Source organism: Nyctereutes procyonoides, unplaced genomic scaffold (assembly GCF_905146905.1).
Source record: "Nyctereutes procyonoides isolate TBG_1078 unplaced genomic scaffold, NYPRO_anot_genome, whole genome shotgun sequence".
Lineage (NCBI taxonomy): Eukaryota > Metazoa > Chordata > Mammalia > Carnivora > Canidae > Nyctereutes > Nyctereutes procyonoides.
Genome location: NW_026575046.1, coordinates 66,478,279 through 66,505,091, shown reverse-complemented (window position 1 = coordinate 66,505,091; position 26,813 = coordinate 66,478,279). Strand labels below are relative to the sequence as shown.

Genomic DNA, 26,813 nt, shown 5'->3' with positions numbered 1-26,813 from the left:
CCATTTATGGAAGACTTACCAGGTAAGTGGTTTCCACATGGTCTGGGATATAACTCAGGCAAACTCTGCTGACCCTTGTTCCTGCATATCCTATAACTGATTCTCTGCCAGTAGGCCTTAGTGTTGACTTGTTTTTATGGTTTTAAGGTTGTGTCCTGAGACAACATTGGGCAATACCCTCAGGGCCTTCTGTTCCCAACTAGAAACTTTGTAAGGCTTCCCTGGAGGGGGACAGCTCAGGTGGGGAGTAGGTCTACTAGCTATAAATAACTTGCTTTAAGGGAGGGGAATGGTTTGTAGAGTCTTGCAAGAATAGTCAAATGAAATGAGTTTAATTGGGTCTACGATGATGTGATAACCAAGGAGCCTTGAGTTAGATGTTTGAATGTGCAGCCAACGGAAATAGTTTCAATATTTGCAATTCTTGAAATACATGAAAAAATGGATAGAAAGGGTGGGCATTTGAACTATGTCCCTGTGAGTGGTTTCCTTTTGTAGTGGCTCCTAAGGAAAGGTATTCCAAAGTAGCAGGTTTTGGTTTGTGCTCCAAAATTAAATATAGCAGTCACCTCAAGGATTAGCTTCAGGATTAGCCCTGGTCTCCAGGGCCACTGGGAGCTTCCCCACTCTAATCACTGCTTTGACACTTGGCTCAGAGGGGGCATGAGGCTACTAGGAATGGACAGGTCACCCTGACCTTCCCATTCCTCCTGTGTCAACCTACTGAAGGTTAGAATGAGTTTGGGAATCTCAGTGTATTTTTTTTTAATTTTTTATTTACTTATGATAGTCACAGAGAGAGAGAGAGAGAGAGAGAGAGCAGAGACACAGGCAGAGGGAGAAGCAGGCTCCATGCACCGGGAGCCCGACGTGGGATTCGATCCCGGGTCTCCAGGATCGCGCCCTGGGCCAAAGGCAGGCGCTAAACCGCTGCGCCACCCACGGATCCCGGAATCTCAGTGTATTAATTTGCAGGGGCTTCTATAACAAAGGACCATAACCTGGGTGGCTTGATCAACAGAAATGTATTGTCTCACAGTCCTGGAGACTAGAAACCTGAGATCAAGCTGTCAGCAGGACTGACTCCTTCTGAATACTGTGAGGAAGAATCTGTCCCATGCCTCTCCCCTAGACTGGTACTTTGCTGGCAATCCTTGGCGTTGTTTGGCTTAGAAAAGCATCATCTCAACCTCTGTCTTTATCTTCTAGGGCATTCTCCCCATACATGTCTGTGTCCAAACTCCGAAATCAAGAGTCACATACTTCATCGACTGAGGCAGCTATGCACCTCAGCAATGCTCTGTGTTTTAATATGAGTGCTGAACACTGATATTCACTCCCTGAAGATTCATCAAAACTTAGTCTTTGATTTGTGAACTTATCTGTAGATAGGATATATTTCAATTAAGAGACAAAACTTCAAAACAATTGAATAAGTCGCTCAAAGTTCTGGAAGTTCCTTGGTCATATTCCCCTTTATGTCCTTTTAGGTCTCTTGACAATCACCGTACTACTGCAGATTTTTTTCTCTCTCTCTTGGGGGCATGGGGTTGGCGGAGATGGAATTAACCCACAGCAGCCATTCAGCAGGTTACATCATGGTCACAAGATTAATTATGGAAATTGGTGTAAGAAAACAACATAGTCCTACAAGATTTTTGAGCTCTTTCTGTCCAGAATTCATGCTGGCTTGCTATTTCCTGTTCCTAACTGAGGATAAAGAGTGATCTATATGTTGCATTTGTCTCCTAGCACCTAGAAGGGATCAAGAGTATGCTTGAGTGTTAGCACAGCACATCATTCCCCTCTGGATTGACAGTCTCCCCAACAGAGCTTGGGCAAGAGGCAGGCTGTGGGCACCTCCTGTGTCTTCCCTAAGAAACGGGGAGATCAGAATAGCTTGGGCATCTGAAAAAAAGGAAAAGCTCATGGGTAGTCTCTGAATGTTGCTTCTTTGGGGCAGTGACAAGACCTTTGAGTGGGCTCCATCTCTTGGGGCACTGAAACTATTTGCATTGTTTGACATAAAGGACTAAAGGAGTCCTAGCAAAGAGAAGAAAGTAATCACTGATTCCAGCAGGCCTCTAGGACATCACAATTTTAATATTGAGAGATTTTACCAAAAAGTCTGGATTTATAACTTTCCTTGAAAAATTGAAACATTCTGTCTACAATGTAACACCCATGATACCTTACCCCATGCCCCACACTTTCTGTTTCCCAGACTGCCTTTTTCCCTTAGTCCTTGGCACTTTCTAACGTACCATTGTAGTTTATTTATTATGTTTGTTTGTCTGACTCCTAGAATGCTAGAGTTGCAAGTTGTTTTAGGGAAGGGATCTTTGTTTTGTTCAATGATACATCTCTCACGTGGGATATAGCAACCTAGTATTGAATGAATGAATGATATAATGAATGAGCCTGAGGCAGTCACATCACCTACTTGGGCCCCTGAAGGCATATACATCTGTGCACCTGTGCTGCACAATGGTCCCTACAGACCTGCACCCCTTTCTGCTCCTGCCACTGGGCCTTGGCACATACAGCACCCTCAGCTAGAACACTCTCGGCCTGGTTAACTCCTCTGCACTCAGCTCAAGCTGTCCTTGATCCCTCAGCCAGCTCAACTCCCCTGACCATGGAGAATGACTGCCCTTGATTTTTATAAAACCTCCTAGAGAAAAGTAATTCCATTTTTAAAGACCAAGGTTTTCATTTGCTTGTGGAGATGGATGTTTTCTCTTCATCCCCTGACCCCTGAGCTCAGGATATATACAAAGCTCCCTGGAGTGAGTCAGCCTGGGAACTGGTTCTGCAGGGCCAGGCAAGAAGTAACCACAGGCCAAGGTTCATAATTACCCCCTTGGTCCTCTGTTTACACGGGACTTATATTACCTGGGCCTCTTCATTGCATTGCATCTGTGTCAACACTGGTGGGGGAGGCCTGGCCACCCTGGGCATTCTGGCCACACTGCTCACCCTCCATAAAGGACTCAGATGAACACCCTCCCTAACCAAATAACTCATGATGGAGAGCCTTTCCTGGGAACCTGGGGAAAGAGAGGTGGAGCTTATAAACAAAGGCTTCTGGGAAGTATCACCCAAGTGAGGCATAGAGAATTCTAGACTGACAGAGTTGGAGAGCGGCTTCGCCTTCCTATCCAATTTTGAGGTGTGGATATTGAGACCCAGAGAAGGTAAATGGTTTACCTGAGGCCACACAGTGCGTGAGTAACAAAGTTGGTACAAGAACCCATAGATTTCACTATAATTCCTGAGCCTGGGCTTCTGGAGCTGAGATGTCAGGAACTCTAGGTTCAGTCTCCACTAGCTGTGGGACCAATGCATAGAAACTGATGAGAATGGATAGAACTTGGCAACTCTTATCTGTGTTTGAAATACAGATGTCTGGGCCCTACCCCTCATCCACTGGGTCTGCAGGAAAGCCCTGACATGCAGATTCTGCAAAGGTTCTTGGAGATGCTGATATGCAGGGCTATCTGGGAAGGCTGGGCCAGGTTGGTGCTCAGGTCCCTTCCAGTTTGCAGATACTCAGCTGTAGATACTAAAATGAGGCCCACACTCATGTGCATTCTTGTTATCAAGCCACAGTAGCAGGTCTTAGTGGGATGGCTCCGCTCCCAAAGGCGCATCCCAAAAATTTTTAAAAATTTTGGTTTTCACATGATGAGGTTAATTCCCCTGGCATTTGCCAATCTTGCCCTGCAGACATTGCAAGGCCAGCCCCTCACAGTGAAGAATTGCCCCTGAGTCCTGTGCAACTTTTTAATAACATCTTGCTAGAACATTCATGTAGGTAGAAAACCAGATCATGGTCACATGAGCCAAAATTTTGACTTTCTTTCTCTTTCTTTCTTTCTTTCTTTCTTTCTTTCTTTCTTTCTTTCTTTTTCTTTCTTTCTTTCTTCTTTCTTTCTTTCTTTCTTTCTTTCTTTTTTAAGATGTATTGATTTATTTGAGAGAGTGGGAAGGGGAGGGGTAGAGGGAGAGAGAGAGAGTCTCAAGCAGACTCCATGCTGAGTGTGGAGCCTGCTGTGGGTCACCATCTCATGACACTGAGATCACAACCCTGAGATCATGACCTGAGCCAAAACCAAGTAGATACTTACCCAACTGTATCAGTCAGGCACCCCTCAATTTGACTTTCCTTTTTTTTAAAGATTTTATTTATTTATTCATGAGGGACACAGAGAGAGAGGCAGAGGGAGAAGCAGGCTCCTTGTGGGGAGCCCAATGTGGGACTTGATCCCAGGACCCCAGGATCATGCCCTGAGCCAAGGCAGATGTTCAACCACTGAGCTAGCCAGGCATCCCTCAAGTTGACTTTCATATAACAAGTGCATTTCTTTAAAAACATGGTTTTATTATACATGCTTCCTGGAGTACAATCACCATATGGAAAGTCGCATGTAAGTTGACTTACTTTGTTTGAAACTTTACAACTCTTACTCTACCATTGCGGAAAAATCATATAATCAGGACAATGCTGCTTACGTAGTAATTGAGTCACCAAGGTGACACCTCCATACTGGTCCATACTGGTCTGCGTTTGTAACTTTTCAGTTTGTAATGATTGTACATAATTATATCAAGATCCTAATTTAGCCCCCCCCCTTTTTTTCAAATGTCAGTTAGGAAAAAAGTGACAGCAATATTCAAATAATTATTGTTTCCTCTTAAAAACATAGTTACCCATTGTAAGTTCATGCATCTTCCGACGTCTGTATGATTTTATTGCCCTGGATTTCACTTTTAAGGTTAGAGCACTGTGCTGCTTTGCAAAAGAATTATATGTACAGGTAGGTATATCCCCTGTTTATAACAAATATATTTTGTAACTCCCATAAATAGGGAGTCTTGGGTCTGGTTGGTTTGGAATGTACCGATCTATAAACAACAAAACCTGCAGGAGGACCATAGTAGATCTGAGGTTCTTGGACAAGCCTTGAAAAGGCTCAGAGTGCCCTATGGGGCAAGGGACATGTTAGAAAGACTGACCAACTGTCAGGATCAGGACCTGATGAGGAATGAAGCCAGACTGAGGCAGGGGGCTGGGCTTGGTTGAGCCAGTCACAGAGCGCTGATTGGAAACTTCCCTGAACTCATCCTAGACATGCGTGGAACATATTAGACTCATGTTCTGGAGTGCCTCCTGTAGGCCTGGCCCTATGCTGGGTTCATGTGTCTGCCTCCTGAGGGACACCGCAGTCCTACGGTAGATGCTAGCCACCTTTGTTTTATAACCAAGGAAGCCCAGGCTCAGGCCATCAGGCTGACTTGTCCAGAGCCATGCAGTGACCTCTGAGTAGAGGCCAGTGTGTCTGTCTGCCTTCAAAGCTGTTCTGGTCACCACAGGCCGCAGCTGGTTTCCTTCTGCAAGGAAGTGTGTATTTATTTGGCTTCTGCTAAGCAGTCACTCTGGTTTTGATGCTTTGCTAGCAGTGATTGTGCCGTCTGGCCAGCAATGGGTGGCTTCCTCAGGAAAAAGTGGGCTTCCTTAGGAAATGACCCTTGTTTCTCAGAGTTCGGCCACTCTGACTTTTGGCTGAATTGGCACCTGGGACACATACCTCACTGAGCCAGTGCACCTTGCTGTCTATCCCGGGTGGCAATCTCTGGGCACATGCTCCCTGGCTCAGGTGCTCCCACGTCTGGCTGGCCCTTAGCTCGCCTTGTCAAGGCCAGCCAGTCCTGTTGCGTCATCCCAACCTGCTGCTGTTGGCTGGTTTCCTGCCTCTCCGTGGGGAAGGCATTTTAGGCTCTATGAACAGAGTTCCTGCAGGGGGCTTTCCTGTGGGCCTTTCCTTTCCAGGAGGGGCTCAGAGCTGCAAGAACATCTGCCCACAGCCCTGTCTCGAGGTGAGATTCCACAGACAGTCCTCAGTTGGGTGGGGAGGTGTCAGAGACAGGAAAGGAGGTGTGGGTAGCATGTTCCTGATTTTAGAGTGGGGTGTGTATGCTCGTGGATGGAAGGAGGGGTGTTGCTGACTTGGCCATGGACAGCTGCCATTTTAAGCAAAACCAGATTTGCCGGCATGAATTGTAAAAGAAACCATGTAGGGAGAAAAAAAAATCCCAGACCATATTCCTTCCCACCCTGCCCCCTGCCACCCCAAGCCCTCTGTCATCAGCACAAATTGCAGTCCCTCACCGGTTCCCTATAGATATTTCCAGTCCTTCCCAGTGTTTTGTTATCCTGGAAGGCACCAGAGGCCAACCTGGGGAACATTCGTTTTCTTCACCTCCCCAAAGAGTCATCAACCTCCCTAAACCATCCCAAGCAAACACATAATCCTAATAAAAACACTGTGTTCTCTCTGTAAGCAGGGTGTCTAGGGAAGCACTTCTCAAACTTTATCACGCACGTACATCACCCGGGGACCTTGTGGAAATGTAGATTCAGATTCATCATCTGGAGTGGGGTTCCAAGAACGTGCATTTCTAGCAAGCTTCTGGGTGATGCCAGTGCTGCCCCTGGGGAGGCCACACTCTGGGTATGGAAGCCCCAGGCAACCCCACCTCGACCTCCCACCAGCCAGCTCAGCCCCTCCTTCTTTTTTTTTAAATTTTATTTATTTATTCATGAGAGACCCACAGAGAGAGGCAGAGACATAGGCAGAGGGAGAAGCAGGCTCCCCATGGGGAGCCCGATGCTGAACCCCGGAATCATGACCTGAGCCAAAGGCAGATGCTCAACCACTGAGCCACCCAGGTGCCCTCAGCCTCTCCTTCTGAAGTCCCTACTGCGGGAGTGTCTGAGGTGGGGAGAGGGGAAGGAGGTTGGCTTATGTCCACTCCTTAGCCAATGCTTCTTGCTTTTTCATATCTCTCTCCCTCTGCAGTATAATTCTTTTATTTCTAGCTCCTTTCTTCTCAGCTCTAGCTTTCTCCCAAGGGACCACCAATATAGCTATAGGACTCCTAAGACCAAGAGGCTGTGGGGATTTTGTTCCATGTTGGTAAAATGTGATTCCCCTGTGAAGGCTGAAATTACCTCCCTGAATCCCCATCCATCTTTTATCACTGTCCACTTTCTACTTGATGCTTCTCGTGTAAATTCCTGATCTTATTCTGTCGTTAGGGAGGGGGGAGTGGGCCAAGAAGCAGGGGGCCTGAAGTGTCTCTCTGTCTTTCTGTATCTCTTTCTCTCTCTCTCTCTCTCTCTCTCTCACACACACACACACACACACACACACACACACATGCACACACACACACACAACCTCTGGGCTTTGCCAGGAACTGCCAAGAATCATGTTCCTTTCTGGGCCTCAATTTATTTATGCATATACTATGGGGTTCAGCTGGCAAATAATAGAAGCCTTCTCTACCTCTAACATTCTTTGAGTTTAATAAATCAACCAGCATACTTTAGGTTCTCCCTACAAAATCTGAAGCCTTCACTTTTTAAAAAAGATTATTTATTTGAGAGAGAGAGAGAGAGTGCTCAAGAGTGAGCATGAGCACGGATGAGAGGGAGAAAAAGCCTCCCTGCTGAGCAGGGAGCCCGATGTGGGGCTGGATCCCAAGACCCCTGGATCATGACCTGAGCTGAAGGCAGATGTCTAGCCAACCAAGCCACCCAGGTGTCCCAAACCTTAATTTTCTATTCAAACTCCACCTCAATTTTCTGTGCGTCTTTAGAATGATCTTCACTTTCTCTGGGCCTTGGTGCCCTGATTTATAAGTTAGGGGGTAATGAGAATCACCTGATCTGGGCAAGTTAGGACCTAAAGAGAGCTTTGGATGTAAAGGTACCTTGTGTCATTCTCGGCAAAGAAAGTTTCTTAGTCAGCTTGGGCTGTTATAACAAAACACAAGATAAAGCTGCTGGCAGGTTCAGGTTTTAAGGAAGATTCTTCTTTCTGGCTTGCAAACTGTTGCCACTTCATGGCGTGCTCACATGACCTCTTTGTGTGTGAGTGGAGAGAGAGAGAGAGAGAGAGAGAGAGAGAGAGAGAGAGAGAGAGAGCAAGCGAGCTCTGGTCTCTTCCTTTTCTTAAAAAGACATCCTATTATGGGAGCTCTGTCCTCATGCTCTCATCTAAACCTAATCACTTTCTAGAGGCCCTACCATCACACTGGGGGGTAGGGCTTCAACATACAAATTTGGCAGGGGGGGGGCATTTAGTCCACAACAATAAGGATTAGTTAATGTAGTTGAATTGGTTGGTCCACCTGGGAAAAATGGACAGACTGCCTGTTGAGCATGAGGAGCAGTGAAGTTGTACCACAGAAGTGTAGGCAGGAATCAGAGATGGACCCTGTCCTGCGATCAGCTGGCACAGAGATTTATTTTTTATTATTTTTTTTAATTTTATTTTATTATTATTTACGATAGTCACAGAGAGAGAGAGCGAGAGAGGCAGAGACACAGGCAGAGGGAGAAGCAGGCTCCATGCACCGGGAGCCTGACGTGGGATTCGATCCCGGGTCTCCAGGATCGCGCCCTGAGCCAAAGGCAGGCGCCAAACCGCTGCGCCACCCAGGGATCCCTGGCACAGAGATTTAACTTGAAAGGATGGGAGGTGGTAGCTAAGAAGGAGACGTCAGACCCTAGGATCTGAAGAAGAAATAAAGCAGAGGGGGTGGAAGTGGGAAGAGCAGAGTGGAGGAGATCATTCCTGGAATTCTGAAGTAACTCTTGATGAGTGGACATTGGCTGGAAGCCCGAGAACATCTTCTGACCCTTCAACACTGAGAATGGATGCCTGCTGGGGGATAGTCGCAAGAGGGGTCAGGGTCTGGGGGTGTCAGCGCCTGATTCAGGAGCTCTGAGTGGCAGAGATGTCTGGGGCTTCCAGTGGGGTGGGGCGGAGGGTGGGGAAGCCCAGACACAACCTGCTTGACTCTTTCAGGGTCTTTGCCATCCTGGCTGGGAGGTCAGGAAGTGCTGAGGGGGTGTGCAGAGGAGGGCCGTTGTGCTAACAAGGGATTTCATCCTGAAAGCACTGGTCGGGGGTAATGATGGCAGCGATGACACTCTGAGTTAGTGTCCTGACAACATTTGCAAGGGGATGGAACTGGGTACCGTCATTAGGGTCATTTTTGTTAAGATTTCAAGATTCCATCTGGGTGTCATTTCTAAATCTGTTGAAAAAAAAATACCGGGTGCTGATCACTGATCAGCTCCGTGTAACTATGCTCCGGGGAACTTCGCTTCTGCTGAATTAGTATCCCGGGCAAGTCATGAAAAACGTATTTGAGGCTTAACTACTTCATCTGGAAATAAAGGGTGACATCTGTGGTCCTGGTGGGCATTTTCCCTTGAATATGAGATGCTTCCCAACATTGCTCGTGAGCATAAAGTAATATGGGTAACAATTTTTTTTGCCCAACACTCGGTCCTGTTCATCAGGTCCGAGGGGGGAAGGGGAGGATGGGGAGGGTGAATTCCATTTAGGGGGTTTTCATGTAGATTTTCTTCTGGCATTATTGACCTCGAGGAAATCTCCAGGAAAGAGAGAAGGGGCAAGTCTCGGGTCACCTGTTAAAATCTCAAAGGCCTCTCTAGAGAAGACCCGTCTTGAGCGGCCGCTTTGGCTCAGTGTGTGCGGAGCTCCGCAGCCTGACTCCCTCAAGGACTCCAAGGGGCCGAATGTGACCCTAAGTTGGTTTTTACAAAGTGCAACCTGAAGGAGAAGCTGGGGACTCCCTGACAGGGAGGGGGGCGGCTCCACCTTCCCGGGAGGGCTGCCCAGGCGCCGGCCCCTGGCCCGGCCAGCAGGCGGCGCGCACGCGCGGTGGGGCCCGGAGGGGAGGCCCCGCCCCTTCCCCGCCCCGCCCCGCCTCGGGCCGCCCCGCCTCGGGCCGGAGCGTGCGCGCGCTCGACGCCGGGGCCGCGCACGCCGGGGCCGCGCACGCCGGGGCCGCGCACGCCGGGGCCGCGCACGCCGGGGCCGGGGAGCCATTTCCGGGAGGGGCGGGGCGGGGCGGGGCGGGCCCGCGGGCGGTGGGACCTCCAATCTCGGCGGCGGCGGCTGCAGGGGGAGCCCGCGCTCCGCCGCCCGCGGGTCGGTCGCGTGGAGAGGAGGAGCCGGGCCGGCGACCGGGAGAGGCTGCGGGCAGAAGGAGCGGGGCGGCGGACTCGGGGCAGGGCAGTGGCGGGGCCGCCGCGGCTCCGGAAGGGGGAAGGTCGGGCTGGGGCGGAGGGCTCCGGGGTGGGCAGGGGAGCGGGGCGGGCGGGCGGCCGGGGCGCGGGCTGGGGTGGGCGCGCCGAGCCCCGCGGGCTGGGAGGGCGGCGCGGGGGAGGGGCGGGAGCCCGCGACCGGTGCGGGAGGGCGCCGGGGCCACTCCGCGCGGTGGGAGCGGACGGGGATCGCCGGGATCCGCTGATGCCTGCGGAGGGAGGAAGGGCTGCGGGGTGGGGGCGATGGGGCGGGGCCGGGCCGCCCGGGGCGTCGATCCTCGGCTCGCCTGCGCTGCGGGGCCGGGCTCCCCGGGGCGTCCGATGCTCCGCCGGGCTGCGCTGCGGGCCGGGCTCCTCGGGGTGTCCGATGCTCCGCCGGGCTGCGGGGCCGGGCTCCCCGGGGCGTCCGGTGCTCCGCCGGGCTGCGCTGCGGGCCGGGCTCCTTAGGGCGTCCGGTGCTCCGCCGGGCTGCGGGGCCGGGCTCCCCGGGGCGTCCGGTGCTCCGCCGGGCTGCGGGGCCGGGCTCCCCGGGGCGTCCGATGCTCCGCCGGGCTGCGCTGCGGGGCCGGGCTCCTTAGGGCGTCCGATGCTCCACCGGGCTACGGGGCCGGGCTCCCCGGGGCGTCCGATGCTCCGCCGGGCTGCGCTGCGGGGCCGGGCTCCTCGGGGCGTCCGATGCTCCGCCGGGCTGCGCTGCGGGGCCGGGCTCCTCAGGGCGTCCGATGCTCCACCGGGCTACGGGGCCGGCTCCCCGGGGCGTCCGATGCTCCGCCGGGCTGCGCTGCGGGGCCGGGCTCCCCGGGGCGTCCGATGCTCCGCCGGGCTGCGCTGCGGGGTCGGGCTCCCCGGGGCGTCCGATGCTCCACCGGGCTACGGGGCCCGGCTCCTCGGGGCGTCCGATGGTCCGCCGGCTGCGCTGCGGGGCCGGGCTCCCGGGCGTCGATGCTCCGCGGGCTGCGGGCCGGGCTCCCCGGGGCGTCCGATGCTCCACCGGGCTACGGGGCCCGGCTCCTCGGGGCGTCCGATGCTCCGCCGGGCTGCGCTGCGGGGCCGGGCTCCCCGGGGCGTCCGATGCTCCGCCGGGCTGCTGCGGGGCCGGCCTCCTCGGGCGTCCGATGCTCCGCCGGGCTGATGCGGGGCCGGCTCCTCGGGGCGTCCGATGCTCCGCCGGGCTGCGCTGCGGGGCCGGGCTCCTCGGGGCGTCCGATGCTCCGCCGGGCTGCGCTGCGGGGCCGGGCTCCTCGGGGCGTCCGGTGCTCCGCCGGGCTGCGCTGCGGGGCGGGGCTCCTCCGGGCTGCGGGCGGAGGTGGCGGCGGGCGGGGCGCTTCCCCGGGCGTCCACCTGGGGGGCTCGCTGGGCGGGAGGCTGGGTCGGGATTCGTCGGGTCAGCCGTGGGAGGGGAGCAGGGTGCAGCAGGGCCCTGATTGGCCGGCTCGGGTGCTGGGGGCGGGGCGCCCTAGCTGCGAGTGAAATCGGAGCTCTCAAAGGAGCGAGAGAACCATTTCTAGACTGCTGCCGGGACTCCAGGCGGGCCGGGAGACGGTTTAAAGCTTTGGAAGTAAACAAACCCGGTTCCCTTTTGCAGAGGGGAGGCGCCGCGAGCACGGCCGAGGGAGGACGATGCCCGGTACGGACCTTCTGATGTTGGTGAGTCTTTCCCAAACAAGCCCCCCGCCGCCCCCCCCCCCCCGCCCAGATGAGGAGCTCATCTCTTGAGTTTTATTTTTAGTTCAAAGGATCTGAGCTTGTAGATCTCACTTCTGATGCTTGCTTCTGGTCGCTGAGCGTTTCTGCTGCTTTTTAATTTTGGGGTTACTGGTTGGGATGGCTAAATGACTGTACTAAATACATGAGTATATTTATATTGAATGGATATGAAGAATCTTTTACAGAATTCTTGCAGTTGATTTTAATCTTTCCCTTCCCATACTTCCAGAACAGTTTAAAAACTTCTATTAAATTTTGCCTGGGGCTGTCATTTATTCGTTTAGAAGTGTTTGCCTCCCAGACTAGAGTTACGATTCCTCAGAAAGCAGTCATCATGTCATTATTTGTTGAAAGATGAATAAACAACTGTTATGGTGCTCTGTGTATAGTAAGTGCTTAGCAAATGCTTGTGGAGTTAAACTCATTTGAATTTAAGTTCTTTGGTTACGCTGAAGAATATGCCTGCTTTGGAAGACACTGTTTTTTCCTCTCCAGATCTTTTTGTGCAGTTTGTTGTTATTATTATTATTATTATTATTATTATTATTATTATTATCTGAGCAAGGAGAATAGCATTGCCAAATGAGTGTTTACCAAAATGAGGTTTTATTCTTGGAGCATTTATGATTCCATAGAGGCTCTTTATTGTGAGTATTGCAGGGAGCTCATGGCTTTCCAATAGCTATCTTGAAAAAAGAGCATTTTGTTTTTAATAAGCTGATTCTCTCTGAGTCTCTTGTCTCTTTGTACAAAAACATTGATTTCAGAACAGTTTTTGTCCCTCTCTTTATCTCACTACCCCAGAGAGCTGGTAGTGGTCACTGGGAAATTGAAAAACAAAACAAGGATCCCTGGGTGGCGCAGCGGTTTGGCGCCTGCCTTTGGCCCAGGGCGTGATCCTGGAGACCCGGGATCGAATCCCACGTCGGGCTCCCGGTGCATGGAGCCTGCTTCTCCCTCTGCCTGTGTCTCTGCCTCTCTCTCTCTCTCTGTGTGTGACTATCATAAATAAATAAAAATTAAAAAAAAAAGAAAAAAAAAAAAGAAAAACAAAACAAAACCCAAAAAACCAACCTAGTAAAAAAAAAAACCTGGGGGTTTCTTATACCCAGTGCTGACTTTCTGTGGTGGCAAAACCTATAAGGTCTGTGGGAGGGATAAAGAAAGAAACTAAGTTGTGATTAGTTCTGTCCTGAGGCAGAGAGCAAGGATGACTTTAGAGACCTAGGTAAATACTTAGCTTATTCACAGATCCTGATAAAGAGTTCGCTTAAAATAGCCTCTTGCCTCAAATTTCATGGATTGTCAGTAGAGATGATAAATAGCCTTATGTGATTTTAAATTCTTATTTCAGGAACCATGTGTTAGAAAAATTGGGAACTATACATAAGCAAAAGGAAGCAACCCCCAATAATTACACTACTCAGAAATAACCACCTAAGTGGGCCAATGCAGAATGATTTGTAACAATTGGCAATTTGTTTTTCCTCTTACAGATCAGTATGTTTATGTAAGTTAAGGTTTCCGTCTTGTGTGCAAGTAGGCTACACCTTCATGCCCAGAGATGTGCTTGGGACTTCTTGGGTCTGTGGGCTCTCTTGAACAGTCTGACCAGTCAGTGCTTTTTTTATTCAGAATATTACCTTGGGTATCCGTTTTGTTTTGAAGTATTTCTGTAGCCACCACCATTACTTTTCATTTCTTCATTTGATGATCTAGAATATTTAGGGTGTTGATTTGCTTGTTGGTGTAAGGAATTAATTCACAGATAATGACTGGCTCTCAAGAATACTCAGGATCTGAGGATACTGCACATATTTCTTGAGGAGCTTTTCTGGAGAAGTTGTCATCCCTTCTGTGCCCGTGCTGTGCTCTTTGAGGCCAAATGGTAAAGAACTAGTGGCCAGGCCCAGGTTGTCGCTGGGGGGAGGGGGGGCAGTAAACCATCATTATCTGCATTCTTTAGCTACTTTGTATGAAGTGTGAGACATATTCTGGGCCCTCTAACTGGGAAGAAAGGACTTCAGTTAATAAAAACTATCTCCATGCAAGGCAGTGTATTGTAGAGCCTCAGAAGTAGAAGCAATCTTAGCAGCTGTATGATGCAACTTCTTACTTGTGTTGTATGTGAATCCTTTTTAGAGCATCTCTGATGAATGGATATCCTGTCATCCATCCTTTCTGCTGGGGGAATACAATGGGCATAAGCTAGGACACAAACCAAGGTGGATCCAAGAATAATAATATAAGTCTAATAGCTAACATTCATTGAGCAGATTTCACATGTTAGGTGCAAGAAATAGATATGCTATATGTTCATTTAATTTTCACAAAAACCCTTTGAAAAATATGCTGGCATCCTCCTTTTGTGGGTGAAAAACGAGGCTTAGGGAGGGTACCGCAGCTATGAGGTGGTGGAGCCGAGTATTTACTACGACTGGTCTGATTCAAATCCCTCCTTCTTACCTGCTCTGTGATGCTGTCTCTGGGCCACATTGTCCTTAAGAGACAGAGGTTGCTGAACTTTGTGACTGATGGGAGAGGGTTTGTGTGGAGAGGGGCGGTGGGGGTGGGGGGTGGAATAGTTCTGCCCTCTGAGGGGCCACTTTGGAAGCACGGCTATGGGGGTGCTTTTGTTTTTTAGTATGGTCTTGCCTGAAAATATGTTTTATTTTCCAGGTCTTTTCATTTATTTTCTCTTACTTAGAAATTAGGGCATCATATTGAAATTTTAAAAATTATGCTCATAGAGGTAGTCTTTGAATTCCGTTTCAGAATGATAAAGGGGCATATAAAATATTTGTTCTAAAAAGAGGTCATTGAGTTTGATAGGGTTGGAAACTACTTGTGTGGACAGGGTACTGTGACACTAATGCATGAAGATGAACTGGAGTCTGTACATAACAAGCCTTAAATTCCAGACCACAGAGCTTGGGCTGTCTGTCTTCAGTGCCATCCAGCCCTTAGCTTTGCCCTCGTTTGATAAGGGTGGTTTGCCTGGCTTTTTCCATTTGCTCACTCATGTCATGAACTGTAATACTGTCCACCTGTGTCTCGAGAATAAAAAAGGTAAGAGTGTTAGTTGGAGGCTTGCGATGCTTTCAGAAGGATTTCAAGTCTAAAAATTTTTTTTTAGCAGTTACTCTCCACTTTGGCAACCATTCACTTTGCTAGGGAATGGTGTCACTTTGCAAGTTGTCAAAGACAGCTTTTAAGAGCAGAGTACTTTATAAAGCTAAGTCTACTGCTTTGGGTGGCTTTTCTCTTTTCCCACCTGGTGAATCATACACTCCATGGTAGTGCTGGGTGGGGTTTGAGTGATAGTTTATCTAGGGTCAAGGTTCTCAACTGTGATTTTGCTCCCCAGGAACATTTGGTAATGTCTGGAGACTTTTTGGTTGTCATACTTGAGCGCTAGAGGTCAGGAATGCTGCAACTCAGTGTCCTATTATGCACACAGCCCTCCACCACCAAGAATTATGTGGCCTAAAAGTCAGTAGTGCTTGGGTTGAGAAACCCTGGTCTAGGATTCCTTAAAATAGGTCATAGCATCTGGGTAGCCCTTGCTTTCATATGGGTGGGAGAATGAGTCTTTTTTTTTTTTAGTTTAGTGGGTCTGTTACAGTATTACTTGGGGTTATTTTGCCCATGGATCAAGTCCTGCTGCTTTGGAATGTATATATTGGACGGTATGCAGCATAATCCTCTGTAACACAGTAGAAGCTTAAGAAATGCTTTCCTTTGCAATATTTCTGCAGCACTCTTGATTTGGAAACAGTAAGCCTGTCTCAGTTTTGTCTTTTAGGTTCAAAATGGAATCTTTCCAGATCTTAGAGCTTTATCTTTGAGCCTCAAATCTTTATCAGGCATGCTTTCTTTCTGAATGTCAGCTGGGATTTGAGCAATAAACCAAAAGATGGACACTAAAAGCTCATTTCTAGTATTTGAATCTGGTGTCTTATTTGTAAGATTATCTAGAAGGAAGGGAAAATTCATGGGAACTGGAAGGACCTTTAAAATTTTATTGACCATTTGAATGGCCCTTGTGAGATGAGCACTATATTTGGCACTGTTCCAGTCTTACTAGTAAAGCAAAATGATAATAACCAGTTTAATAATTTCTCTATCCATCAGTCTAAAGGAAGGAGGGGTTATAAATAGATAAACCTCAAATCCCAGTATTTGGCTTGGCTTTGCAGTCTGTGTGTCAGGAAATTTTTAGTAACATTTGCTTTCTTAATTAGGCTTTGCCCAATATACTGTTATATACAGTTTGTACACATTGGTGGCAGAACTGGGAATCGTTTTGGGATTAAGAGTTTTCCATAGGGAATTGATTTTTAGTGAATCAGTCTGTATATAGAAACATACAGAACACAATGACTGAGAGAAAAACCATGCTAGGGGGTGAGGGGAAATAGGCATCTGGGAAGATGGAATAGTGCAGGCTGAAGAGTTGGTTGGACCTATCAGTTATCTCCTGGCACCTGCCAGTAGTGTGATTGAGAAGATAAAATACTATTTACAAAGCTGGGCAGAGTTAAGAGATCTGTAAGGGTGGTGAGACACCTCAGGGCTAAGAGCTATTATCATTCTTAGGCCTGAAGGGGCAAAGAGGGAGCAGCTTATGGAACCTTGGAAGTTTAGCTGGAGGAGAGAGTAACCTATAGAAATGCTGCCACTGCTAACTGGGAGCCTAGCAGGAAGGGAATCAAGGGGAATACATAGCTCAGACTCTTTCTTTTCCCACCCTCTGATCTAATGCTGGAGCCTTTCATCCGCCAAACCCAACTGGAAACCAGAGGATAAGTAAGGGCCTGGGTGATTTAATTCATAGAACGCAGGCCTGTGAGGCACAGAGAAGTGGAGAAGGTTGGGTGGAGGATCTGGAGGAGCCAAGGGAGCATAGCCAGCATGCTAAAGTTGAGGTCAGGTTGGTTCTGAAAGGCACAAAGGAAAAGGTAGCTTGTTAGCAGAATCTTGAAGAACAGATAGAACATGGAATGTTCTAGAAAAGGAATGTTCTCACTGATAACAGAAGGATAGATTCAGAGGCAAAGTGTTGCCACGGCTTTGGCAAGGCTGGATGGAGCTGCTTTTTTCCAGGAGTAGCCTTAGAATCTTAATTGCCTGAAGGGCTTTTAGAAATCCTGCAGCCCAACTTCCCTTGCTGTGTGGAAATCCTTTCCACCGTGCTCTGCCAGGGGTGGGTGCAGAATGCTTTCTCAGGGAGTTCTTTCCATTGTTGGACAGCTTTAATTGTAGGAAGTGTTTCATTTGTCCAGGTCACTGAGCATATCCAATAGGGTTAGGTTTGGCTGTAAAGAAGAGAAAAACTAAAGTAATAGAGATTTTTAAAAGGTAGAAATGAATTTCTCTAAAGTAAGAGAAACCCAGAGTAGACCCTTCCTGGCTGATATGGCCATTCCTAGGCTCCACACACATGGTGCATCCCCTTCTGGTCCAGGATAGCTGCTCTGAGCTTGAGCTGTTAGGTTCATGTTTTATTTGGTAGGAAGAGGAAAAAGCAAGGAGAAGGGATTGTCCTCCTTTGTAATTAATAATGTTTTCATGTGAAATTCATTAATACCTATAGAGAGCTATTATAAGGCACATACCTACATTTTTAAGAATAACAATAAAACAGTCATACATCTATCCCCCAGGTTAAGAAATAGAATATTTACCCCTAGTCTCATGTGCCTCACCCTGATTATATCTCCTTTCCTTCCCTCTAGGTGTAACAGTTCTGATTTTTTGGAACACTCTCTTGCTGTGTTGAAAAAAAAAGTGTTACCATCTATGTATATGCCCTTAAGTTTAATTTTGTTCATTTTTTAACTTCCTCTAAATCAGTTTCTATGTATTTTTTGTGAGTTTGCTATGTTGCTCAATATTTGTGAGATTCATCCATGTTATGTGTAGTTCATGAATTTTAGTTCATTCATTTTCATTGTTGCATAATATTTTACTGTATTACTACCACAATTATCCAATCCATGGTGATGGACACTTGGGTGGTTTCCAGTTTGAGGCTTTTTTGAACATTACTGTAATGAACTTTCTTGTATATGACATGTGATCAAAAGTCTAAGTTTTTCTGGGATTTATTCCTGGGAATACAATTGCTGCATTGTGACTTCACTAAATAATGCCCGACTTTTCAGAAGAAGTTGATACAGTTTATACTCCTAGCAACAGTGTTGTATAAGACTTCTTGTTCCTACACAGTTTGACAAACTTGGTATATACAAGGCTTTTTATTTTTTTGCCTATCCAGTAGAGTGAGAGCTAATTGAGTCCCATATGCATTTCCCTGATTACTGATGAAGTTAAGTGTCCTTTTCATTGTATATTGACTATTTGGATTTCCTGTTTTGTGGATGCCTCTTCTAGCCTACGCTTTCTCAATTATGTATTTCTGTGTAGCTCTATTAGATCTTATTGTACGTATTTTGAGATTTTGTTGCTAGGTGCATACAGACTTAAAATTGTTACATCTTACCTACTAAGTTGCACTTTTAATCTCAGTGCTTTTTGACTTAATATACCTATGTGAGCTTTTTGTCATGAAATGGGCAACCTGTAAATGTTTGATGAATGAATGACTTGCCTGTTGCACAGGGAGAAACTGCAGAACAGTCTTCCTCCTGGTCTGTTTTTCTGGCACACTATTATTTATGTGGCCTATTATCCCATAAAGTGGATAAATCACTTTTGAATTAAAAAAAAAAGTAGAGTTTTCTTTTTTGAGGTATAACTTGCATGAACAGTAAAGGGCACAAGTCTTAATTGTATAGGCTGATAATATTTGCACCTGGATACACTACTTGTTGCCCAGATACCAAAAATGTCCAGCATCTGGGCAAGTTCCTCCTATCCCTCCCATTTGGTACCCACAAAAGGTTATCCTTCTCACTACAGATTTGTTTTCCTGATTTTTGAACCTTATACAAATGGAAACATACAGTATATTTTCTTTTGCGAGTGTCCTTTTTGCCGAATCTGTGACATTCAGCCATGCTCTTATGTAGCAGTGGTTTTAAAAATTGGGGCTGCGTAGTTTTACCTGTATAAAATACCGCAGTTTATTCATTCTATAGTTGATGAGCATTTGTGTTTCTAATTGTTGGCCGTTTTGAATAACACTGCTACATTCTCGGACATGCCTTTGGGTAAACATAACATTGCCAGGTCCTGAGTCCTACTGTCTGACAGGTTTCCCAAGTGGCTGTACCAATTTATACTCCCACAGGGTTTTCTTAATGCATAACTTGCGCTTTTAGCTTTTGGGGAGCAAACCTTGTATTTCTGTTATCTAGACGTGGGAGATAGCATTGAGAACTCTTTCCTGAAGGTAGGGTAGGCACTTTTAAAGTGTGGAGTGCCCTTCCTTTTTTCTGTGATTTCCCTGGAGAGTGAATGCCTACCGAGTCCTTATTTATCACGTCTCTAACTATTAATAGACATTTGAGGGAAAGAGAACAACCACAGTTCTCTATTAGGGGCAGAGTTTAGATTTGTAAATCACCATTTGTAGCAGTTAATGCAAAGGTAAAACCATAGTCCTCTGGAACTCTTTGAGACCTATGCTGCTGTTGTGGTATATTTACACTTTGGACTCCTTATTAGGGAGACCTTTTTTCCTGGAGGTTTTTCTGAAAGCATTTAAATGTATTCATTTGAAATGCATTTTGGGATTTAAGACTGATGTATTCCCTTTTAGAATCATCTTGAATTCTAGTCTTACTAGTGCTGAGACAGTTGAGGCAAGTAGAAAATTCTCTTTTCAGACCCTAGTAGGAAGGTCTGGAGGATGAACACAAGCATGCTGTGGGGAGTAGGGGTGGGGGGACTGCTCCTTGTCTAGCTGCATTGCAACCAGGGCAGACAGCGGCCTCGGCCTAAGGGTATGTGTGCAACCCAGCCCTTTTTGATAAACTTGTGATTTCAGATGCTTTCCCAAGAGTCATAACTATAGCAGTCAACAGCAGTCTATCCAGATGCCTGAAATCAGGCTTATGATCTGTAAACATGAGTAGGTAACCAATGTAATCCTGCTTTGTAGGTAAGAGAGCACTTGCAGCCTATGTCTCTGCCTCTCTCTCTCTCTATCATAAAGAGAGCACTTGCAACCTTCTGATTGAATTAGCTAGTTGAAGGCTGAGAGTTGATTTAATATCTGTCTCATTAAACTGAGGAGCAGCTTGTGATGAGCATTACGATCATCTCTAAGAAAACACAAGTAGGCATGGGCAGCAAACCACTTAAAGCCTCTTCAGGCTCTGCCTGTGGGACTTTGCTTGAGGTATTACAAAGCTTACTTTTCCTCGTTGCTTACTGAAGAGGAAAGGAAAAATGTTTATCATCAGAGGTTCAGGTCATTAAATATTTAGTAGTTATTATCTGCAGTCGATCTGTTATTACCTTACGGCATTGGATATTCACAGCAACCCTGTAGGTTGATTGAAGGGATTATCTCTTTTTTGCCTTATGAACTTTTTGTTGAATTATAACAATGGCATCTGTTTTTGCAGATGAGCAAAATCCAGCTGCACAGAGGCTCATGTGCCAGAGGTCACACAGAGCTAAAATTAGAGTAGAAGCCTCTGATTACCAGTCCAGACTTTCGAGGGCACCACAGCTGCCTGTAGAACACCAGTAACAGGATGCTCAGAGTCCACAGGAGTAGTGATGAGTGTCAGTTCAGAACAACACTCAGAGCTCGCTGTCCTTTTCTGATATCCTGTGTAGTGGCTGGAGCGGAGTGCATGTTTGTGAGCTGCCAAGGAAGTTTTTAAAAAATTTCATCATTTTAGCGCTTAGTAATTCTGTTTATAGACTCTTAAAAATGTATACCTTAGACGATAATGACCTACATTGTCTAGTTTATATATAATTGCTCTACAATTTCTTAAGTTATTTTTAGATACTTAGGATTGCTTTCATTTGGAGTCCAAAGCTTTACTCTCTGTTCCTGGAATTGCAGAGTTTCTGCTGGTTTTGGCCCATATGGAAACTTTTTTCAGAAAGGCCTTTGGGTTTTTTTTGTTTTGTTTTGTTTTGTTTTGTTTTTGTTTTTTTGGTTTTGTTTTCTTTAAAGAAAGCCAGTGAATCTTGGTGGGTGGTTGGTCTTAGTTGAGAAAACATTTGGTAGACATAATGGAACTGCTGGGTCATAATGCCTTTTTTTTTTTTTTTTTTTAAAGCATACAGCTCATTGGTTTTTTACTATGTTTGCAGAATTGTGCAACCATCACCACAGTTTTAGAACATTTTCAGAAGAGACCCCAAACCCTAGCAGTCCCTTCCTTATGTCCTCCCGGTCCGCTAGCCCTAGGTGACCCCCAAACTACTTTTGTCTGTAGATTTCCTTATTCAGAACACTTCAAATAAGTGGAGTCCTATGATGTCTGGTCTTTTGTGATTAGCTTTTTTCACTTAGCATGATGTTTTGAAAGTTCATCCTTATTGTAGCTTGGATCAGAATTTCATTTTTTGTTATAGTCATAAGGCTCTTCCTGGAGAATTTTAAGTAATGGGTAATAGTTCTCATCTATAGGCAACATAGAGGGCTTGGGTTTGCTCTACATATAATAGGATACTTTGTCATATTACAGCTACTTTATGATTCATTTTAAAGAGGGGGTATTGGGACGCCTGGGTGGCTCAGCGGTTGAGCATCTGCCTTTGGCTCAGGGCGTGATCCCGGGGTTCTGGGATCGAGTCCCGCATCAAGCTCTCTGCAAGGAGCCTGCTTCTCCCTCTGCCTGTGTCTCTGCCTTCTCTCTGTCTCTCATAAGTAAATAAATAAAAATCTTAAAAAAAATAAAGATGGTGACATTAACCTGGGGAATATGGGCCCCAATGACTGGCCTTCAGGATGTCCTGAACCCTTTGTAATTATTTGCACGTTTCATGTTCCCATTTTTTTGGTGGGGGAGTTTGGGGACCTAGAGATTTTAGCTTTTATTAAAAGATGATTTTCAAAAAAAGGTAAAATCATGATGCTGATACAAATATAAAATGAACATGTGAAAATTTTTATCTTGCTTATAATGAGGAAACCAGGCAGATGTTGTAACCAGGTCAAAGGAAAAATGCAAAGAACAGACACATTTATAGATCAGGGATATTAAAATGAATATGGAAACAGTACTCAAACTGGTTTCTTCCCTCATGGAGAGGGAAGTCACTTGAACCTTTATCAGACTTGGCAGATTTTACATGTTTATAGATGAAGAATAGTTTGAATTGCTGTAATTATTTAGAACTTCCAGGGTTGTAAAATTACTTCCTTAGAATCAGGTAACTTAGGGGGACGGCATCGATCATGTATAGTTTTCCATTGGAAGAATACATCTTCTGCACTTTGAACAGATTATCAAAAAAGTCAGAAACTTCCAAATGTTAATGTTAAGTTTAGAGTCTTACTTCAGTTTTAAAAAGTAGCTCTTTTGTTACTAGATTTTGAAGGTAGATTTTCCAGAGGGTGTTTCTATCAGTTGAGGGCCAGTCAGAGGCCCAGGGATAGGTCTCTGGTTTGTGCTTTTGAATAAGATTACATATTAGAAATCTCCAGGGAAGTAGCCTTTGCAGCTTAATTTAGGTTACACTTCCCAGCATATACTCAGTGTTTCTTATCTCTGATAGCAGCATGACTGTTGAAATGGATATTTCTATAAATATAATTTGGAAAGTCTAGATGACAAAGGTAGAAATACTATTAGGAAGGAGAAAAACCCATATGACTTCTTCCCCAGCTGCGGTATGCTCAGGGAAGCCAAGACTTCTCCTTTCTGTGTGAAGCCTATGGGATTATTTCTGCTGGTCCTTGCTTATAATCTAAGGAGCTCCCATTAACCGCCCATAGGATAGTGAACTCCTTTTGTACTTTGAAAGGTAACTTCTGTATATGCGCACAGTCATTTAGCTACTTACGGTTAGAGGCTCTGGGAGTGCAAGGCATCAAGTTTGAATAGACCTTTCCCCCCACATCTTCCCTCCCTACCCCTGGGTGACAATGTATTTAGCAAGGAAACCTGTAATTGCTCTTATCTCAGCATCCCTCAGCCTGTTCCTCTGCTTACTGAGCTTGGTTTCCTGCATGTCAGCATTCTCTCCTAGCTGAAGCTCCCTTTCTCTCCAAGAAAGATGCCTTTCTTGATGCATTACAGGAGAAGGGCTCCAAGTCTTCAGTGACAGAATCAGCATCAGTTTTCACTTGATGCCTTGCCCTGCCCACAAGTAAATAAATACAGAATTTACAGACCCATTTGGCAATGTTTAGGGCTGTCAGTGTTTATGAGCTCAGAAGCTTTGATTTTTTTCCAAGAGTACACTTCTAATAACTTGAGAATCTTGAACGTCTGTCCCCTTTCTGAGGCCAAGATTGTGTCTCAGTGATGGGCAGGTGCTTTGCCTGAAGGCTCTGGTGCTAAGCACAGAGCAATCAGACTTTTTAAGTGTTTGTGGAGTAGTACTAAGTGTGTACCTCGGACTCGAGACGTGGCTAGAAGGGGAAACATGGACTGTTAATGTTAAGCTCATTGAGATGAACTTGATTCACATAGTGGAATTTTGGAGGAGGTACGTGGTTTGCTCTTTACCATCTAAGAAATGATGATTCAGGCCCTTTGAACATTTCTGTAATGCAATCAGATGGTTGTTTGGTTTTGTTGCTCAGTTCTTAACTTCTTTAATGACCCAAGGGAGTTTTTCCTTTGGGCTTGTGGTCTGGTTTTGCTGATAAACTTTAATGCCTTTTAAGGCTCTAAAAACAATAGTGTTTTCTTACCTGTTTACTTTGCACTTTGAAGTTCTCTGGAATGCGATATGAAAGAGAACCAGATTTAATTTGCTTCGTTTTTTTTTTTTTTTTTGTGTTTTTAGGGCAGAAGTGAAGTAAGAAGGACTATATTAACTCTGGGGTCTTCTGTATTTTTAACTCCACTCCTTAACCTGAGTCCTAGGCTTTAGATACCATCTGATCTTAAGACATTAAGGCGGTGGGTGAACTTGGGCGGGTTTTCTTTTCCTCACTAGCCCATTCCTGCTTTTAAGCTCGGATTTCTGTCTCTCCTGGAAAAACTGTTGCGTGGTAACATGTGTAGTGGTATTAGATGTCAAGTGAAAGGAAGAGGAAAACAAATCCCCTTTTCTCTGCAGCATTGGAGGGTGGGAGATTTTGATTTTCATAGTATTTGGCTTAGGAATAAATACTAGCCAGGAGCAGTGAGTTGGTCTTGTGGACTGACGTGGCTGGGCCCTCACTAACACTTTTCAGAATGTTTGGGAATGCCTTTACCACTCATCTAAAAGACGAATAGCCTCTAAGTTTGGTGATTGAATCTCAGCAATATGTTAAGTCAATTATTGGGTGATTCCTCTAAAAAAGAGGTGGATGGGGAAGCTGCGTGATCTTTGGACCTCAGTGTGTTCATCTGTGAGGGATGGAGAGTGGTCATGTACTGGTCTTTAACCTCCCTGTTGGCTCTGGCGACCGATGACATGATGTATCTTGTGAGTTCATCTAAACGGTGCCTGTGTGTACAGTCTGGTTCCAAATACCAGCCCTTGTCCTCTGCGAGTTTGAGCCACTGCCACCAGGAGAGATGTGGGAGAGGCGAGGTGGACTCTTCCCGAGGATCCTACAAAGCAGTCCTAAGTGTATGCAGTATTATAATTATTTCACTGAGGTTGAATAAATAAATGTTGTGTTCCTGCCATGTTGAAGGTGGTGTAGGAGATTGAAAAATTAGCCTTTGCTGTTGTTTGCATTCTTCTCAGCACTTGGTACCAGAAGAGAGATCAGGTATGGAACAATTATTTGGTTATTCTTCCCCAACCTGGGTTGAGTGCTTTGCCTCTGGGACGCATTAACTCATAGTGCTGCAGTTGGCTAATGCAGTTTGGCCCTGGTTGACTCTTGAGAAATAACCTGCAGTGAGGCATACTGGATATTTGGCATAGTAGAAATGCAAAGAAGTCATTGTGCTGTGATAGGGAGGTGAACCTTTTGTAGAAAAGTAACTTTCCCAGAATCCCAGTTTCACAGTGAATCTGTAGTGATATTGTTAGGAATCAGTGTTCTGAATCTTTCCTCCTGTGAGTGACAGGCTTACACTTGAACCCAGATCTGTGTTGTGGCCAGCAGTCCTCTCGGATGAGCAAGCATTTTGAGAGGCCCAAGTTATTGTTACTGGAGCCGAAGAGAACTAGGGAAGCTAGTCCATGGGCACTTTAGTTTTGCCCAGAAAACCTTAGTAGACTTTGTGCTGGGTAATAATCAACTGAGCAAAATTGCTACATTTTCTTTGGCAAGGAATCCATGTCTCTGTTCAGAAATTATTAGTATAGTCAATCATTCTGACAGTGGGAATGTTTTTCTTTGATCTTTAGCCTGATTTTCTTTGATGTGGGAGGATCAGGAAAGAGGACGTACATTGGAATAACTTGCTGGTTCCTCTGCTTGGCCTCACAGCATTTTGGTTTCTTTGAGTTCATATTCCTCTGGTTAATGTTTAGATGTATATAATGTGGAACCCAGAGAGATGTTCTCAGACATCTTAGAATTCAACTCTGAGTGTGAAGTCCTGTGTTTTAGTCCTGACTTTGCTATAGAGCAAACCTAATCTTTCTTGATTCCACTCTTTACTATATACGAAGTGAAACCATTCTATTTTTTTTTAAAGGTTTTACTTATTTATTAGAGTGTGAGAGAGCACAAGCAGGGGGAGGGGCAGAGGGAGAAGCAGAGTCCCCGCTGAGCAGGGAGCCTCATGCAGGGCTCCATCCCAGGACCCTGAGATCATGACCTGAGCTGAAGGCAAATGCTTAACCTCCTGAGCCATCCAGGTGCCCCATGAAACTGTTCATTCTTCACCTGAGAACCTTGTGAGGTTATGAAGCACACAGAAAATAACATGAAAGCTAGTGAAGATTTTAAGTTATATAAATATCACTGTGTATTCTCTACAGATGAGTTAATGCTTTTAAGTGCTTCGCCCTTTCCTGTGTGTGTTTGTCATGGCACCTTTGGCCTTTTTTTCTTCGTTCTGTTCTCTCTGTGATCAGGTGTGATTAGGTGGTCACCTAATCTTTGAATTTTGAAGGGAAGAGAAAGTTTTAAGTGAAATAAACTGGTGATCTCTGATTCCTATAAAATAGCACCATGTGTATAGTAGGTGCTCAGGAAATAATCTTGGCCTCACAAAAATGTTAAGAGAATAAATCATAAGTGTAAAAAGCACAGGTTGTGTGAAGTACAAAATACCTCCATATTAATACCCTTCATTGCATTACACAACTGCATTCTAAATTTAAAGAAGCCAGGAGTAGGATCACAGTAAGGCACCACTTTAAACCTGAAGGTGGTGATCCATTTAGAGGGATGCAGAATCAGTTTAGTGTTTCAAACATTTTAAAAAAGAGGAAATAGGGGATCCCTGGGTGGCTCAGCAGTTTGGCGACAGCAGTTTGGCCCCTTTGGCCCGGGGCGTGATCCTCAAGTCTCGGGATTGAGTCCCGCGTCGGGCTGCCTGCATGGAGCCTGCTTTTCCCTCTGCCTGTGTCTCTGCCTCTCTCTGTGTGTGTCTCTCATGAATAAATGAATAAAAATCTTAAAAAAAAAAAGAGGAAATAGAAAAAAATGTAAATGCATTACAAGTGATCAGGTGTTAGTTTTTATTTTGGAAACCTTTGTTTTGGTTTCATATCTTTCTGTTACTGTGTGTACTAGATGGTTAACATATACCTGTGGGCCTATATTAGAACAGTATGAAACCTCATGGTCTAAAAAGTTAACATGCAGGAATGCCTGAGTGGCTCAGTTGGTTAAGTGTCTGACTCTTGATTTTGGCTCAAGTCATGATCTCAGGGTTGTGAGATGAAGCCCCTGTCAGGCTCTACACTGGGTATGGAGCCTGCTTGGGATTTTCTCTCTCCCTCTCCCTCT

The 26,813-nt window shown here is 46.0% G+C and overlaps 1 protein-coding gene across 4 annotated transcripts in view; it reads left to right on the top strand.

Moving 5' to 3' along the window:
• Positions 1–3,150: 3,150 nt before the first annotated feature.
• SGPL1 (sphingosine-1-phosphate lyase 1) overlaps positions 3,151–26,813 on the top strand; it is a 60,001-nt gene continuing 36,338 nt past the window's right edge. The window contains exons 1-2 of one of the 4 annotated variants that reach the window (XM_055325344.1): positions 3,151–3,197; positions 11,736–11,797. In XM_055325344.1, the coding sequence (XP_055181319.1) occupies positions 11,771–11,797 (27 nt within the window). In that variant the 5' untranslated portion in view covers positions 3,151–3,197; positions 11,736–11,770. Of the gene's footprint in view, positions 3,198–5,810; positions 5,881–9,964; positions 10,156–11,735; positions 11,798–26,813 lie in introns of those variants that run through there. The other 3 variants (XM_055325343.1, XM_055325340.1, XM_055325339.1) reach the window with 3 other exon arrangements.